This window comes from Dromiciops gliroides, chromosome 3 (genome assembly GCF_019393635.1).
Source record: "Dromiciops gliroides isolate mDroGli1 chromosome 3, mDroGli1.pri, whole genome shotgun sequence".
NCBI classification, from domain to species: Eukaryota; Metazoa; Chordata; class Mammalia; order Microbiotheria; family Microbiotheriidae; genus Dromiciops; species Dromiciops gliroides.
Window position 1 is genome coordinate 659,669,490 of NC_057863.1, and position 14,968 is coordinate 659,684,457.

Below are 14,968 nucleotides of genomic sequence, written 5' to 3' on the forward strand. Positions count from 1 at the left end.
ATGTAAATTTTCAAGACATATTAGTAAAAATAATTGAGATTAATTGCCCTCTCAGGTACTAATGTTTGTAATAATGCTGAGTTTAGGGGCAGTACTGGACCACACAAATATTAGTAGAGGATCCAAAGCCCCACCTCCAGCCCCACCAGAATATGTGAGAGGGCATAAGGTGTAAGAAGCTGTGAAGAATGGTAGGGGCAGTTACTAAGGGCTTTGAATGACAGGGGATTTTATTTTTAATCCTAGAGTTGATAGGAAGTAAATGGAGCTTATTGACTAGGGTGCTGACATAGGAAGCACTTTAGAAACATCAGAGTCAACTTATATTGAATTCCTTGAATCCTAAAGTGGGGGTGGGGAGGAAGGAAGATAATTTGGAACACAAAATTTTAAAAATCGATATGAAAATTTATTTGTACATGCAACGGGGAAAATTCCAAATAAACAAATAAATAAATAGAAACATCAGGGTAGAGTCTGAATGGCCAATAGACTGGACTGGGAGAGATTGGTGGCAGACAGACCCACCAGCAGGAGATTGTAAGAGTCTATTTGTGAGGTGAGCCTCAGGGTAGTGGCTATATGATTGGCAAGAAGGAGACATATACAAGACATGTTATGAAGATAGAAAAGAGAGGGCTTGGCACCAAACTGGATACATGGTTTGGTGATGAGAGGAGGATGACAGTGAAGTGATGAGTTTCGGTGGCTTCCTCCTTTTTCCAGTCTTCTTACACTTCATTTCTCTCCTTTCATTCTGTGAGCCATCTATCTACACTGGCTGATTTTCTGTCCTTGTACACAATAGTCACTGTGGTGGATGTCCCTAATGCTTGGAATTTATCCTTTCCCCAGTCACAGTTTACCTTCTTTCCTTTAAAATTCAGTTCCAATCTGATTTAGTAGAGATCTTTCCTGGTGAACTGCTAGTGATTTCCCACCCTGAGATGACCACCCTTCTTCTATTCTGTATGTTTCTTATATGTTTCTTATCATTGTAGACTGATATAGGATGCATACTTGGTATGTGCAAAGCTAGACCCCCAGTGGATAACCTGAATAGCTATCATGGTCCCTCAGTGATGGGAACCTGGGGAAAATGTACTAGAGAACAGGTGAAATAAGAGGAGAGAGAGAGGACAAGAGATGGAAGAAGAGAAGAAAGTAGACAATGACTTTAGGAAAGGTGCCCAACCCTCAGTCCAAGGACACAGTTGCATAGAGAGGGGACTCTGTGGGCATCTCCTTGGGATCAGTTTTCCTCTTTTTCAAGGTCATTAGGTTGAGCTGAGCATAGGTCACTCCCTGGGGATCTTCAGCCATGGGGTCCTGAAGGAGAAATACAAGAAGCCAGGAACATCGAGTGACTTTTCAGCAGCAGTTCTTCATCATTCTGTGTGTTATGAAGGCTTTCACAGCCTGTCTGGTGAGAGCTCTGGATGCCTTCTTGGTCTCATTGTTTGATTTACAAGAAGTGAATGGTATAGAGTTAGAAAGGAAAGGAATTATATTGAAATATAGTTATTGAAATGTTAAAAAATAACCCAAATAATTTAAGAGATGCTTTGTTCAGGGGCATTGTACTGGAGGAGGAGGAGGAGAAATTACAGATAAGCATTTAAAATGTGCTCCAATCCTTAGCCTAGAGCCTGTTGGGAAAAGTTAGGGTCAAAGATGAAACAGATTCCTCCAGCTGGAAGACAGGATGGAGCTAACTCACCGATGGTTCCCTCGATCTGTCCTTGGATGCTTCTTTACCTGAAGTGGAGAGAAGATCCCATCATTCCCTAACTCCTAGGACCAGAACTCCCTTCCACCATTCCTTTCCTGTCCCAGGAACCTGCCCCCTTTCTGCTAAGATAACTTACACAGGATTTCCTCTCTGGGGGGCTCAGAGTCAAAGGGCAGGCAGGTACTCCAAGGAAGACAAGGACAACAAAGACTCCTGTAGTAGGGAGAGAGGGAGGAAACAGGACAGGGAGATGGACTTCCCTCTAAGAGATGTGAGCATCATTTCCCCACCACGTACTCTCTCTGGTTTGGAAGGCCAGAGTTACATGGGAAAGATGGAATACGGGACGATAGGAAGTGAAGGTGAGTCTCCTTACCTCCTAGGGCTGGATCCTTGCAAAGACCCTGGTGAGAGAGACATGAAAAGGAGAGCAAGGTTAGGAAAGACATCAAATGAGGAAACAGAGATCTCATCCTAACCCATCTCTATTCCTTCAGATACTGAGGGTTTTCTCTCTCTTCACCACACTCACCCATAGGGCTGGATCGACGACAGAGCAAGGCCAGCAAGAGAAGGCAGAGGAGGAAGAGGAAGAAGGAAACACAACTGAGGGTGATGAGGAGGGGGTTACTGGGCTCTGTACCTGGGATGGGGGAGAGAGAGGAATCCTTATAAATCACTGCTTAACCATCTAATTGTCACTGTTTTTCTTTCTTTATCCTCCTCTATAACCTTACATTGCCAACAGCATCCAAAGTTTGGCACAAATCCTGCTCAGAGAGGACTTATCCCTGGGAATCAGGGGGAGAAATGCAGAAACCAGGATGGAGATAAGTGAGACAGAGGGAATTATGGGGCAATGCCTCTTGTCTCAGCTAACACTTTTGGTCTCCATGGACCTGATAAAAGTGCCAAGTCCCTGTTGTCTCTTACAATGCCTCTTGGCCAGATCCAAGGCCTTGGTTTCATTTCCTTGTAAGGCCTGAAGGAGGATGTGGTCAATGGGAAACTCCAGTGGGTGCCATGGGCTTCTTCCTCTCACCTCTCACTGTAAGCTGCAGGGGGTCACTGACTTGTGTCCAGAGACTTCCATTCTTGTTGAATTGGTAGCTGCAGCTATAATTGCCAGAGTGTGGGGGGGTCACAGCAGTCAAGAAGAACTGGGCCCCATCTTGAGTGATGTCAGTGCTTGGTAGGAATTGTTCACCTCCCTCCTTGTACAGTGTAAACTTAGAAGCCCAGGATGGTCCCCAGCACAAAAGGGTCATGTTGGCTCCTGAAGCCACCTCTGGGCCAGGCCAGGCAGAGAGAGAAGGCTTGGGAAGTGCACCTGGAACCCAAAGAGAGGCCAGAGATTCTCAAGGTCTTTTCTAGAGGTGGAATGGGGTGGGGAAGAGGAAGACCTGGGTGATTCCATCAAGAACTCCCTGACCATCATCTCCTGCTTCCATTAACTCTTTGCTCATTCATTTCCTAAAATCTCTTTCCTGCTCAGAAGTAGATGTTAAATCTAAGGTGTTCTTTGGGGCTGCCCAGAAACAGGGAGGGTGTTCCACCTTCTGTCCTTGGCCCTTAAGGTTGGAGCAGGACCTGAAGTGTTCCATCCTTCCACCTTTGCTCTCCCCTCCCTTAGGGAACCCCAGTCCTTGTTCCATCCTCAGTGTCTTGAGGCTAAAAGGAGCTCAATAAATATGTCCCCTGAGACTTCCCAGGCTGCCTATTAATCTGCCCCTTTAAGCTTTCATTTTACACCTGGGAACCTATGCACCCCCTCACCTGTCACCCAGATCTCCAGGACCTCACTGGGCTCAGACACCTGGCGGGGAGCCATCCTCCCATAGTAGACACAGCTGTAGTTTCCAGCATCCTGGGCCCTCACAGAGAGGAGGTGAAAGTCAGCTGAGGTTCCAGATGGGCTCAGGCTCTGCGAGGGCTGGGGGGACCCCATCTTCAGCAGGGTGAAGTTCACCCTCCAGAAGGGTGACTGAGGAGGCTTCCGGCACTGGAGAGTCACATGTGTCCCGGGATCCACCACAAGGCCTGGGAGGGCTGAGAGGGAAGGCTTGGGGAGAGATCCTGGCAGAGGAAGAACAAGGGACTGGGAGTCAGGACACCTGGGTCAAGGCTCTGATCTGCCCTTCAGTCCCCCTCTGACATTGACCCCTTCACTGGCCCCGTCTGAGCCTCAGTTATCTCCTCTGTAAATGAGGGTTTTGTACTAGAATATCTCAGCCCTTTCTAGCTGTGCTGAGCTAGGAACAAAACAACTTTCCCACTAGAGGGAGCTCATCCAACCTGTGGTCTCAGGGCTTTGATGACTCCTGGGAGGGAAGATCATGACCCCTCACTTTTCATCTGGGGTAACACAGATAAGCCCAGGGCTCAGATCATAGTCCACTAGAGTGAAGGCTCAGGCTCATTTGCAGGCTCAGTCACTCACATGTGTGACCTTGGACAAGTCCTGCCCTCTTTCTGGGCCTCACTTTGATCATTGGTAATGGAAGGGTTCCATCTCGAGAACCTCCAAGGCCCCTTTCAGTTCTGGGACTCTGGGACTCTTCTTACCCCCCCAGCTCAGTCCCCACCACCACCTTTCTTCCCAAGATTCCAGATCAGAACAGAAAAGCTTCATGTATTCCAAGATCCCAGAGTCCTCACAGGCCCTGGGGCAGAGCTGGCTGTGTAGACCCCATGCCCTTGTCTCTTTGAGGCCCCTGTCTGGGTAGAAAGCAGAGGGGTCATACTCAGAGTTACTCTGAGCCCCCCTGCCCCTTACCTGGCACCACCAGCTCCAGGGCCTCACTGAGCTCTGATCCTCTGGCAGGGGCTCTCCCATCCCTGTAAGTGCAGCTGTAGCTCCCAGTGTCCTGGGGTCTCACAGAAGGGAGGAAGAAGCGAGCCCAGGGCTCTGCTGAGCTCTGATGCTGTAAGGGCTCCTGGGTGCCAGCCTTGGACAGACTGAAAGTCACCTCTTCAAGGGAAGGCAGCTTGGGCCGTGAGCACCAGAGAGTGAGGTTGGCCCCCGAGACCACCACTTGGCCAGGCTGGGCCAGCAGAGTGGGCTTGGGGAGTTGTCCTGAGGAAAAAGGGTGTCAGAGTCAGGGTGAGATTTCACTTCTAGGTCTCCTCTGCTAACCCTGTAGCAACAGGTGCAACAACAACTAAGTCTCTATTCTCACTCTTGTCTGGGCTCTGCCTTGAGCTTGGATACCCCCACTATTCTGGGGCCCAAATCTGATTGCATGTAGAACAGCAGAGGGCTCTGCTTCTCCAACCTCCCCCCAGACCATCCCTTCAGAATTCCCAGAATTTAGTCTGCTCCAGAGATCTGCTGGCCACTATATGGGAATAGAATAGAGGTTTTGTGGTGTTTCCATGTCCAGTCACCATGCACAGTCAGCTCCAAGCTCTTGCTGGGATGTGACCCATTGTGGGGGGCCATCTTCCTGTAGTAAATACAGCTGTAGCTCCCAGAGTCCTCGGCCCTCACAGATGGAAGTGAGAAATCAGCCCAGGTCCTTGCAGGGCTCTGCAGCTGCAAAGGCTCCAGGCTCTCTGCACCCAGGAGGGCAAAGGTGTAGTCCTGAGAGGGGGCCTGTTGTGACAGTTGGCACCTGATGGTCACTTTGTCCCCTAGCATTATTGAGTAATAAGATGAATGTGAAATCATAGGTTTGGGGAAGACATCTGTGAAAGAAGGAAGAGGAGAGTTAGGAACCTGATCTCTCACCCAAATGCCCTCAAATCATTCCCTGAAGCAGAGGTGAGAAGGGGCAGGGTAGGCAGAGGGTCCCAGGCCAGGCCCCTTTGCCCAGTGCTCTGGGCCTTTCCCTGGAGAGGTAACGGGGCTCCCTGGGATAACCTTAGAATTCTGTTCTGGGCCTCAGGAGCCTCTGAGAGCACAGGGTGATGGGAGGAGAAGGGACAAAGGACAAAGAGGCCCCCTCCCCACCTGCCCCTCTTCTCACCTCCTCCAAGGGGCCAAGCTCAGTCTCTATAGTCTGAACCTCCTGGCCTGAAGCAGGATCCGGATGTAACATCACTGGTGAATTCAGACCTTCCTCTAAACTCTGAGGTTTGCAGAGCTCTTTCCTCCCAATAATCTCATGACTGGGGGTTAGACAGAGACCCAGATTCCCAGCCCTGGCCCTACGCACTTCCCCACACTGCCATGGGGTGCCAGCCTGACACCCCCCCCTCAGTGAAGCCAGCACAGAGCAGGCAGAGTTGGGGTATCCCTGAATGAGCAGGGGCTGGAGAGGAGGTGGGGGCTCCCTCTGGGCAGCTCTGGGAGGAATGAGGCTTCCTCTGGTTCTCCTGCCCTAGCTGATCACCCCTCCAATCGGAGGCCTCCTCCTCAGCATTTGGGGGAGCCCCAAATATTCAGGCACATCTCCATCCCTCCTGCCCTGAGGGAGCTCAGTCCCTTGCATCACAGGCATGAGTGCTGGGATGAGCTCCTTAATCATCCAGTCCATGACCTTCTTGTTGTGGAAGAGGAGACAGAGGTCCCCAGAAGGCCAGGGGTTTGCCTACAGTCACACAGCTAGAAACTAGTGGGAGAGGTGCTGGTACTCCCTGCCCCAGGCTTCTAACCTCAGTCTTCTCCCTTCAGCAGCTTCCTTCTAGCACAGGCCAGATGCACAGTAGCCTGGAGTGGTGGGAAGGCCCCAGTATTGGGGTGGGCACAGGAGGAATGTAGGCACCACGCTGGGAGATACAATGGCCAGGTCATCACCACGTGATGCCATCAGGGCCAGCATCCTGGAGCAGCCAGCATTGGAGCTGGACTCGAAGTAGGAGAGTGAAGGATGAAGGTGGGAGGGCATCACAGGCAGGGGGAACTGGGAGAGTAAAGGCAGAATGGTGGGACATGATGGGAGGTGACAGAGTCATCTGCCCAGGCCAAGGGGAAGCTGGTGAGGGCACAATGGAAGGAGAGGAGAGAAAAGGGGATGTTCCCAGTTTGGGCCTGAGAGAAGAAGGGAAAAGTTTATCAGGATGATTTTCTCAGTCAGATGCTGCTGTGTGTCCTCTGAGGGAGAGGAGCCCAGCTGTCCTGGCTGGGTCACCAGGGGAGGCTGAGCAGCTGGGGAAAGAACCTGGGGTTTGGGGGTGAGAGACATTTATTCAAACCCTGTCACAGATATTAAAGAACCATGTGAGCTGCTCAAGTCTCCTGACCTTCTCTCCAGGACTCAGTTTTCCTATCTTTAAGAGCAAAATTGGGGGCAGCTAGGTGGTGCAGTGGACAAAGCACTGGCTCTGGATTTAGGAGGACTTGAGTTTAAATCCGGCCTCAGACACTTGACACTTACTAGCTATGTGACCCTAGGCAAGGTCACTTAACCCCTGCTGCCTCCCCCCCCAAAAAAAAAAAGTGAAATCATGGTACATGTGCTCTGCCCCTCACACAGTTATTGAGGAGAAAGGCTTCAGAATGTAATTTATGTCCCTAAAATGTCTGCGGGGACCCCAGCGTTTCCCAGAATCTGGGGAAGTGGGAGTGCAAAGGGGAGGCAGGCAGTAAAGCCTGAGGGTTTGCCCCACTTTTAGCTGACTCTCCAGAGGGATCTGGGGCTCATCTCTCAGGACTGGCCTCCCTCCCACCAGGGATGGTTGTATACCAGCAGCCCCTCACCTGTCATCACCACCAAGACCAGGGGTTCACTGAGCTCTGACCACCAGGGCCCCTGCCCAGAGCGGCAACTGTAGTTTCTCGCATCTCTTTTACCATCCACCTTCCTGAGCACAAACTCTGCCAGTTCCCAGGATGCATTTCTCTCTTCTCTGAGCTCTCCATCCTTCCACAGCTGGAACCTGTCACTCCCCAGGTGGCCCTGGCACCTGAGGGTCACATCTGCTCCCTGGTGAACCACAGGACTGGGGACAGCCCAGAGGGTGGGCCTGGGGAGGGTGGCTGAGAAGGGAAAACATCCAGGTTTCCAGGGATTCCTCTGCCCCCAGTGTCTTAGCTGTGAATCCATTCCACTCCCCAAGTCACCCCCTCTATTTATCCCAATGTCTGCTGTTGTCCCTCCCTGATTATCGTAGGGATGGCTATGCGGGCTGAGCTAGAACAAAGAGAATAAGGAAGGAAATGGAGTGCTGGGGACAACTTACCCATCTGTGCCTTAATTGCCCAGGTCCAATACAGCCCTGTGAGAGAAGCTGGGGTTATAGATGGCTCCCCTCCAGCCCACACTGAGCCCATCCACAGTAACCAAATCCCCAGAACGTCTCATTCTCCTCTGGTCAGAATATGAAGGAAGAGCCCTTTGAACATATGCTGAGTTCTCCTGTGCCACACAATATTCTGTTTGCTCCTTAACTTCCCCCTGTCCTTCAGAGTCAGCCAGCCCAGGGCCTTTTCTCAGGGTCCCTTCCTCCCCAGGCCTGACCCTAGAGACTCACCAATGGAGAACAAGATAGTGACTGTGGGGGCCATGGTGGCTCTTCAGCTCTGCCCTGGGCTGCCCAGGATCCAATGAGCAGAGGGGAAAGGCTAGCAGGCTTGGAGGCTGGCCCAGGATGTGGTAGCCGGCCCTGCTTCCTTATACACCCAAACCCAGGCCCCACAATTTCCGCTCCTATGATGAAAGAGGGACCAGGGTCCTTCAAGGTTTAAATCTGAGGGAACCAGAGGGTCTTAAGGGTTCATGAACCCCGGCAAGGAGCAGGGGTTCTCGTTGATACCTACTAATGCAGACTCAGCCTCAGACCCTGAGCTCAGATGGTTGTTGGGAATGTGCTCCATGCGGTATAACTGTGGGGTCCATGTTATCCTCAGCTCTCATGGGATTAATAACAACAATAACACTGGCTAAGAACATTCAGTTTTTCAAATTAACATACCAATATTATCCCAGTAGATCTTCACAATAAGAAGGGAGGTACGTACTCTATTATCCCCATTTTATAGATGAGAAAACTGAAGTAGACAATGGATAAGTTACATGCCCAGTTCTCACAGTCAGGTTCTCGTAGCCAGTAATTGTGGGAAGCAGGATTTGAATCCAGGTCTTCCTGACTACAAATCTACTGAAGTTATGAAGCTGGCACCAGGTATCATGGGGTTTCTAAAGAGAGGCAACTGCCTTAGGCTACCCCAATGGCAGAACCCTTCATCCCAGGGACAGGCAGCAGAAGTGTTGACATCTGCATTCAAAAGTATTGTAAATACCCACAGAGCTCACCCTTGAAGGGAGTAGGTGGTAGGGGGATGTCTAAGGACTCTGCCTGAGCACAGCTGATCATTCTGTTCTGCCTTGTCCATCCTCACTCAGAACTTTCCTGGCACAGCCCCATGAGTCTGGGAGCCTCCAGCCTAGACAAGACCCAGCTCAGACACCATGGCCATTTATTAAGACCTGTGCTGTGTGCTGGGGGTGCAAAGAGAAAAGAGGAAGATGACTGCTCTCAGGGAGATTTCATTCTGCTGGTGAGGAAAACAGAGTGCAGTGTACATGTCATTACAACGTATGTGTGCCAACATTTTGAGGGTGGCAGCTTTAACTTTCAAGGGCAGTTTGTTAAGAGAACAGGGCCCCCAAAGGCACAGAGTAAAGGTTGGGGATAGAGGACTGAGACCCTGGGAGGACTGAAGTTGAAATGAATGAGAGGTGACAGAAGCGAGTCCGGGGACCTGGCCTGGGCAGCTGTTGGCTCAGACACCTGAGTGGGCACATGGGGCAGCTAGCCCTTGACTGCAAGAATAAGTAAGAAGACCTAACATTCATGTCTTGTGGATGGAAAAGGGGGTGAGCACACATGGATGATGGCAAGTCAGGAGATCACTGGTCCTGCCTTATGCCCTCATCCATCATCATTCATTAAGCACCCACTGTCACCAGGGTCCAAGGTACCTGGGGGGATCAGAGACAATAAAGGTTCTCAAGGGGCCTCCATTGCCTCGGGTGAGACAACAAGTGCACAGGTGGATGTCTGTGCAGAATAAATGTTTGCAGGATCTAAATATATGCAGTAAAGACACGCATGTGGGCAGATACACATTAGTTTGAGAGCGAGGGCACCAGCCCTGGGGAAGCAGGAAATGCTTTTATGTTGAAGATGCTGCCTGAGCAGGGTCTTGAATGAATGGCAGTATCCTGGGAGGAAAGGTGTGGGGGTGCATGACGGACAGACACAAGGTCCTTACAAAGATGGAGATGGGGTTGGGAAGCAGTGGTTCTTTTGGCCGGACCTTAGAGCACAGGCAGGGGAACAATGCGTGACAAGTCAGGAAAGGTCCCTTGGGGATGGATTGTGGAGGGCTTTAAAGCCCTCCAGGGCAAAGTCTTATTTTATTCTAGAGGTCCCAGGGAGCCACAAAGGGGTCATAGTTCCTGGACCCTGTACATGTTCCAGTTAGTGAAAGTGTTTGATTGAACGTGGTGTCTGGAAGGAGAATTGTGCCCAAAGGATCCCAGGAGGAACTTGACAGTGTGGAAGGCCATGGGTAGGGAACAAGCTCTCTGTGATGTGGGGAAACTACTGGGCAGGGGAAGGTAGAAACTCGGCCCTAGTTTCTTAATTTCCTGATAGTAAAGTGTGGGCTAGGGTTTAGACAGCTTCTGCACGTGTCTGTGGGACAGCCATTCCTGTCATCTCATCCTGTGCCCAACCTCCAATCCTGCTTACTCCTTCCTTCTGCCCAGCAGAAGTGGTACCAGGCACTCACCCCTTTTCTCTGACCCAGTGACTCCAAGGATCGTGCTGGAGACCTGAGGGTGGATGTGAAGAGATCTTTGGATTGGGGGTCCTGGAGGACAGGAGAGAACAAGTGGAAAGCAAGGAGAGGGCTCCCAGATAGAAGAGAACCAAAGCACCTGTGCTGGTCATTCCTCTCTGTCTTTGGCCATGAACTTTGTTGGTGGGTGGCAGTGAGAGGACCATATCCTATGTTGGCCACCAGATCTGGATCACCCAGAATAAGCCAGAGCAAAAGAGAACATTGTGTGTGTGTGTGTGTGTCTATGTGTGTGCATCTGTGTAAAATCATCAACTTCTATTTATTAGTTCTTTCTCAGGGAGCAGAATCACATTCAAAATGATGATTAGTATTTGTGAATTCCCCTCCAGTTTATTTTTACTATTTTCTCCCTCCCAGAGGCCCTGCTACTCTCCCAATCCTAATGCACACAACACTCAAAAGTCCTCCCTAACTCCATCCCCCAGTTTTCTCTAACTGTTCACAAGACTTCTTCCCTAACCTTACATGGTGCTTCCTCTTCAGCCAGGATGAGAGTAAGTTTCCAACATTACCATCCTCCACCCAACCTGCTTCTTTTCTATCAGTTCTTTTTCTTTCATTCCATATTGTTAGAATATAATATTTATGATATAATTATTTGCTTTTACATTTGCCTACCTGAGTTTGTTTTTTATACTCACCCCCATCACACACAATTCAGCCCAAATCCTTCTTTCAAAATACCTTTGAAATGATGATTTTAAGAATATAGATTAAAATGGCCCAGAGAAGCCAGGAAGTTGCCTGAGCTCTCCCATGTTTCTTCAAAAGCAATATTAAATTAAGCCTCTAAATTGATTTTGAAACTACAGAACCTACAAAAAGATGGAGAGACACAACTGTGATAGACTTGACTCTTCTCATCAATACAATGGTCCAAGACAGTTTCAAAGCACTCATGATGGAAAATGCTCCCCAAATCCAGACAAAAGGAACTGTGGAATCTGGATGCAGATGGAACCATGCTATTTCTATGTTTCTGTTGTCATTCTTTTTTGAGGTTTTCCCTTTTTGCTCCGATTCTTCTTTCACACTATGACTGATGCCAAAATGTGTTAACATGATTTTTCAAATATAACCTATAATGGATTGCTTGCTGTGTTGGGGAAGGAGGAGGAAGGAGAGGGAGGGAGAAAATTTTGAAACTAGAAATCTTATAAAAACAAATGTTGAAAACTAACTCTATATGTAACTGGAACTAATAAAATACTTTTGTGAAAAAAAATATAGATAACATTTTCATATATGTAATAAAGAGCTTGACTTTGATGAGTGCCTTACAATTATTCTTTAATGTTTTCCTTACATTTCTTCTGGATCATTTTATATCAAAATTTCCATTGAGTTATGTTCTTTTTGTTACAAATACCTGAAAATCTTTCATTTTATCAAATGTCTGTTTTCTTCCATTCAGGATTATATTCAATTTTGTTGGATAAATTGTATGTAACCCTTGCTTCTGTGAGATTTAAAATTGGATATTAGATCATAAATCTCCCCTACTTAACCTTTCCCTTAATTTATCTCCCAAACTAGTAAATGGAAGCAGCTTTTGGTTTTCTAGATAGACCTTTTTATTTATAGTTATGATAGTCACAAGGTGATGTTGATTAGAAGGATAGGAAAGTAGAAACACAATACAAATCGTCTTAAGTCTAAGCTTAGTCTATATTCCTTATAAAAACTCACCAAACCGACAAGGCCACCTTTGGAGAGAGAGTCTGTGCCGCGCCGCCAGGAGTCCCACCAAGCAGGCAAAAGGCCCTACTCCCGTTCTCTCCACCCCGGAAGTCAAAAACCCCGGCAGGCAGTCTGACATGCGCAGCAGGCGGACTGTTCATCTCCTCCCCAAAAGGGTGGTCCTTGAAAAACTGGCGTCTTTCAGTTATCCTAACCGACTGTTAAAAACTTTCATATTTTACCACATTTCCCCCCTTTGCTTCCTCAAGAAACGGAATGTTTCCTTGATGGAACAGTAAAAAGAATATAATAACTTTTGCTGACTATTTCAGAAGATTGAGGGTTCGAGTCCCTTCATGGTCGCCATCTGTTAAGGGTTAAAATTCTAGCTAGTCTCTCTAAAATATCTAATGAGTGGTCGCCAATAAATTATAAGCTTTAGCAAGAGTTAGACTTTTAAGCATTTATTAAGGAGAATAAGAATTTGGTAAAGAGAGAGAAAGGCCTAGATTCCTATCTATTTAAAGGGAGAGCACATTTCTAGCTCCACTCTCCACTAGAGTCCAAAGGAAAAGAGCCCCAGAGTCAGCGCCAGTCTCTTCCTTCCTCCTCCCACTAGTCCGCGTCACTTCCTGACTCCTGGTCTTGCCCTCAAAGACCTTCGCTTCATGGGCAGAACTCTTCTACAGTAAGTATCCAGCAGGTGGCGTTATTCCAATCGTTACACTTCTTTGATCTTTGAAATATAATGTTGTGGGACCAGCTAGGTGACGCAGTGAATAAAGCAGCGGCCCTGGATTTAGGACTCCCTGAGTTCAAATCCTGCCTCAGACACTTGACACTTAACTAGCTGTGTGACCCTGGGCAAGTCATTGCCCTGCAAAAAAAAAAATAGAAATATAATGTTGTAATATCTATGTTTTTTTAGAGTAAAAGCTGCCGGTTCTTTTGAAATTCTCATAATAGTTCTGCAGTCAAAAGATTATTTTTTTTTCTTCTTGCTAGCAATATTTTCTCCTCAACCTGGGAGTTTTGAAACTTGACTGTGACTTTACTGAAAGTTTTCCTCCTGGATACTCTTTCAGATGGTGAATGGTAGATTTTTTTCTATTTCTACTTCATCCCCTTGTTGTAGAACTTCAGGGCAATTTTCCTTAATAATTTCTTGTAATATTGTATCCAGATTCTTTTTTATCATAATTTTCAGGTACTCTAACAATTCTTATATTGCCTCTCCTCAAACAATTTTCCAGAGTAGTTGTATTTCTAATGGGATGTTTCATATTCTCTTCTATTTTTTCTTCTTGTATTATTTTTTGGTGTCTTACAATGTCATTTGTTTCCTCTTCCCCAATTCTAGTTCTAAAGGAGTTATTTTCTTCCTTAAGATTTTGCATCTCCTTTTTTCCAATTGTTTATTTTTCTTTTCATGGTTTTCTTGGATTGTTTTTTCTTCTAATTTTTCCTTAGTCTCTTTTTGTTGATTTCTGCATTCCTTTTTAAGGTTTTCCAAGAACTCCATTTAGCCTTATGACCATTTAATATTACTCTTTGGGGTAGGAGTTGGTTTTTTGTTTGTTTGTTTTGTTTTATTTTTGTGTTGTTTTTGATTTTTTTTACCTCACTATTTTCTACTGTGAGAAAATAATGGAATTTGGCAGATATTCAAAGGCTCACCTGGAGATTAATCTAAACTGATTGAATTTAGCGAGAGTGATTGACTTTGCTGATTAGCCTACTTCAAGTTAATTAGATTGTAACCACACCTGGCTAGCCATTAAGAATGTGTTGTTCTCAGAAGCTAAGGACTCTGAATTCAACTCAAGACCACCTTAAAGTCCAGTGAACCAATGGATTTGGATGATGCCTGGCAATCAGCTTGAAGCAGAGTGTAAGGACCGCCTCTGCTCCAGACCAATAAAAAGCTTCCACACTCAGTTTGAGGGGAGTTGGTGGTTGAAGCAGGCTTGTGGTAGGGGACTTGAGGAAGAACCCGACCAGGCTGGAACTCTAGGCTAGATAGGACTTTTCTTAACTTCCCATGTTTTTTTTCCCAATACCTAGTATGCTTTAATAAATGCTTAATGCCCAAAGACTGGTGCTAAAGCTTCTAATTTAAGGCAACAACACATTAGATTTTTTAGACCACACATTTAGATTTTAAACATCACACTGCTGAACGATAACCCAGATCTTCTTTTACATTGTGTTACATAAATTATTGTGGGATTAGGCTGGGTTTTCTAAAATATTGCTACTTTTCAATTAATGGCTTTTGCACCAGTTTTGGCAGAAAGCATTTATTATTAATTAATATCACATATTAATAAAGTTTTGACCTTGAGTCTTCCTGACTTCCCCATTAGTCACAGGCTTACAGGCCTAAACAAATACATACCCAGTGTGGAGATTAAAAGAGAGTCCCAGGAAGAAGAGATACAAGAGACAAGAAAATTACCCTGGTATGGTCAGGGATTTTATCCTCTTTTTGCTAGAAGTCGGTCACCACACATTGATGTAAACGAATTGGTTAGCATCAGTCAGCTCCATTGATTGACATGACTTTGGGGGTGTTCTAGAGATCAAATTCCAGCTTTCTAGGTACATGTCTTCCCCTAGTTAATCAGAAGGATCAATTTGAATTCTTTTGTTAAGTTGAAGTCTCATCTCAAGTTGGTTTCTGGTGAGGGGGAGAGAGCATCTAACATTAACATGTCTGGGTTTCTCCTCAAAATTCATTATTTTATTTTATTTTATTTCATTTTGTGGGGCAATGGGGGTTAAGTGACTGCCCAGGGTCACAC

The 14,968-nt window shown here is 47.0% G+C and overlaps 1 protein-coding gene across 6 annotated transcripts; it reads right to left on the minus strand.

Annotated features, from left to right (window-relative positions):
- Window positions 1–387: 387 nt before the first annotated feature.
- Window positions 388–10,491, minus strand: LOC122746124 (immunoglobulin superfamily member 1-like). 6 transcript variants are annotated; one of them, XM_043991603.1, is made up of 12 exons: window positions 10,413–10,491; window positions 7,856–7,891; window positions 7,374–7,652; window positions 5,120–5,419; window positions 4,509–4,808; window positions 3,509–3,808; window positions 2,775–3,062; window positions 2,265–2,375; window positions 2,109–2,136; window positions 1,869–1,945; window positions 1,721–1,758; window positions 388–1,329 (listed from the first exon to the last, which is right to left on the minus strand). In XM_043991603.1, exons 2-12 carry the CDS (start codon window positions 7,857–7,859, stop codon window positions 1,198–1,200), a joined length of 1,857 nt encoding a protein of 618 aa, XP_043847538.1. In that variant the 5' UTR covers window positions 7,860–7,891; window positions 10,413–10,491; the 3' UTR covers window positions 388–1,197. The 6 variants fall into 6 exon arrangements, with proteins under 6 accessions (XP_043847538.1, XP_043847537.1, XP_043847539.1 ...); XM_043991602.1 differs by lacking the exon at window positions 10,413–10,491 and adding an exon at window positions 8,147–8,207; XM_043991604.1 differs by lacking the exons at window positions 2,265–2,375; window positions 10,413–10,491 and adding an exon at window positions 8,147–8,207.
- Between the last annotated feature and the right edge of the window lie 4,477 nt (window positions 10,492–14,968).

What these genes read in the sequence shown, in the direction of transcription:
- LOC122746124 (XM_043991602.1), bottom strand. Translation starts at nt 8,180, where the DNA reads ATGGCCCCCACAGTCACTATCTTGTTCTCCATTG. An exon ending in GGCAATTAAGGCACAGATGG is followed by an intron (nt 7,653 to 7,855) that starts GTAAGTTGTCCC and finishes TTCCCTTCTCAG; the next exon opens with CCACCCTCCCCAGGCCCACC. An exon ending in CCTGGAGATCTGGGTGACAG is followed by an intron (nt 3,063 to 3,508) that starts GTGAGGGGGTGC and finishes TTTGGGTTCCAG; the next exon opens with GTGCACTTCCCAAGCCTTCT.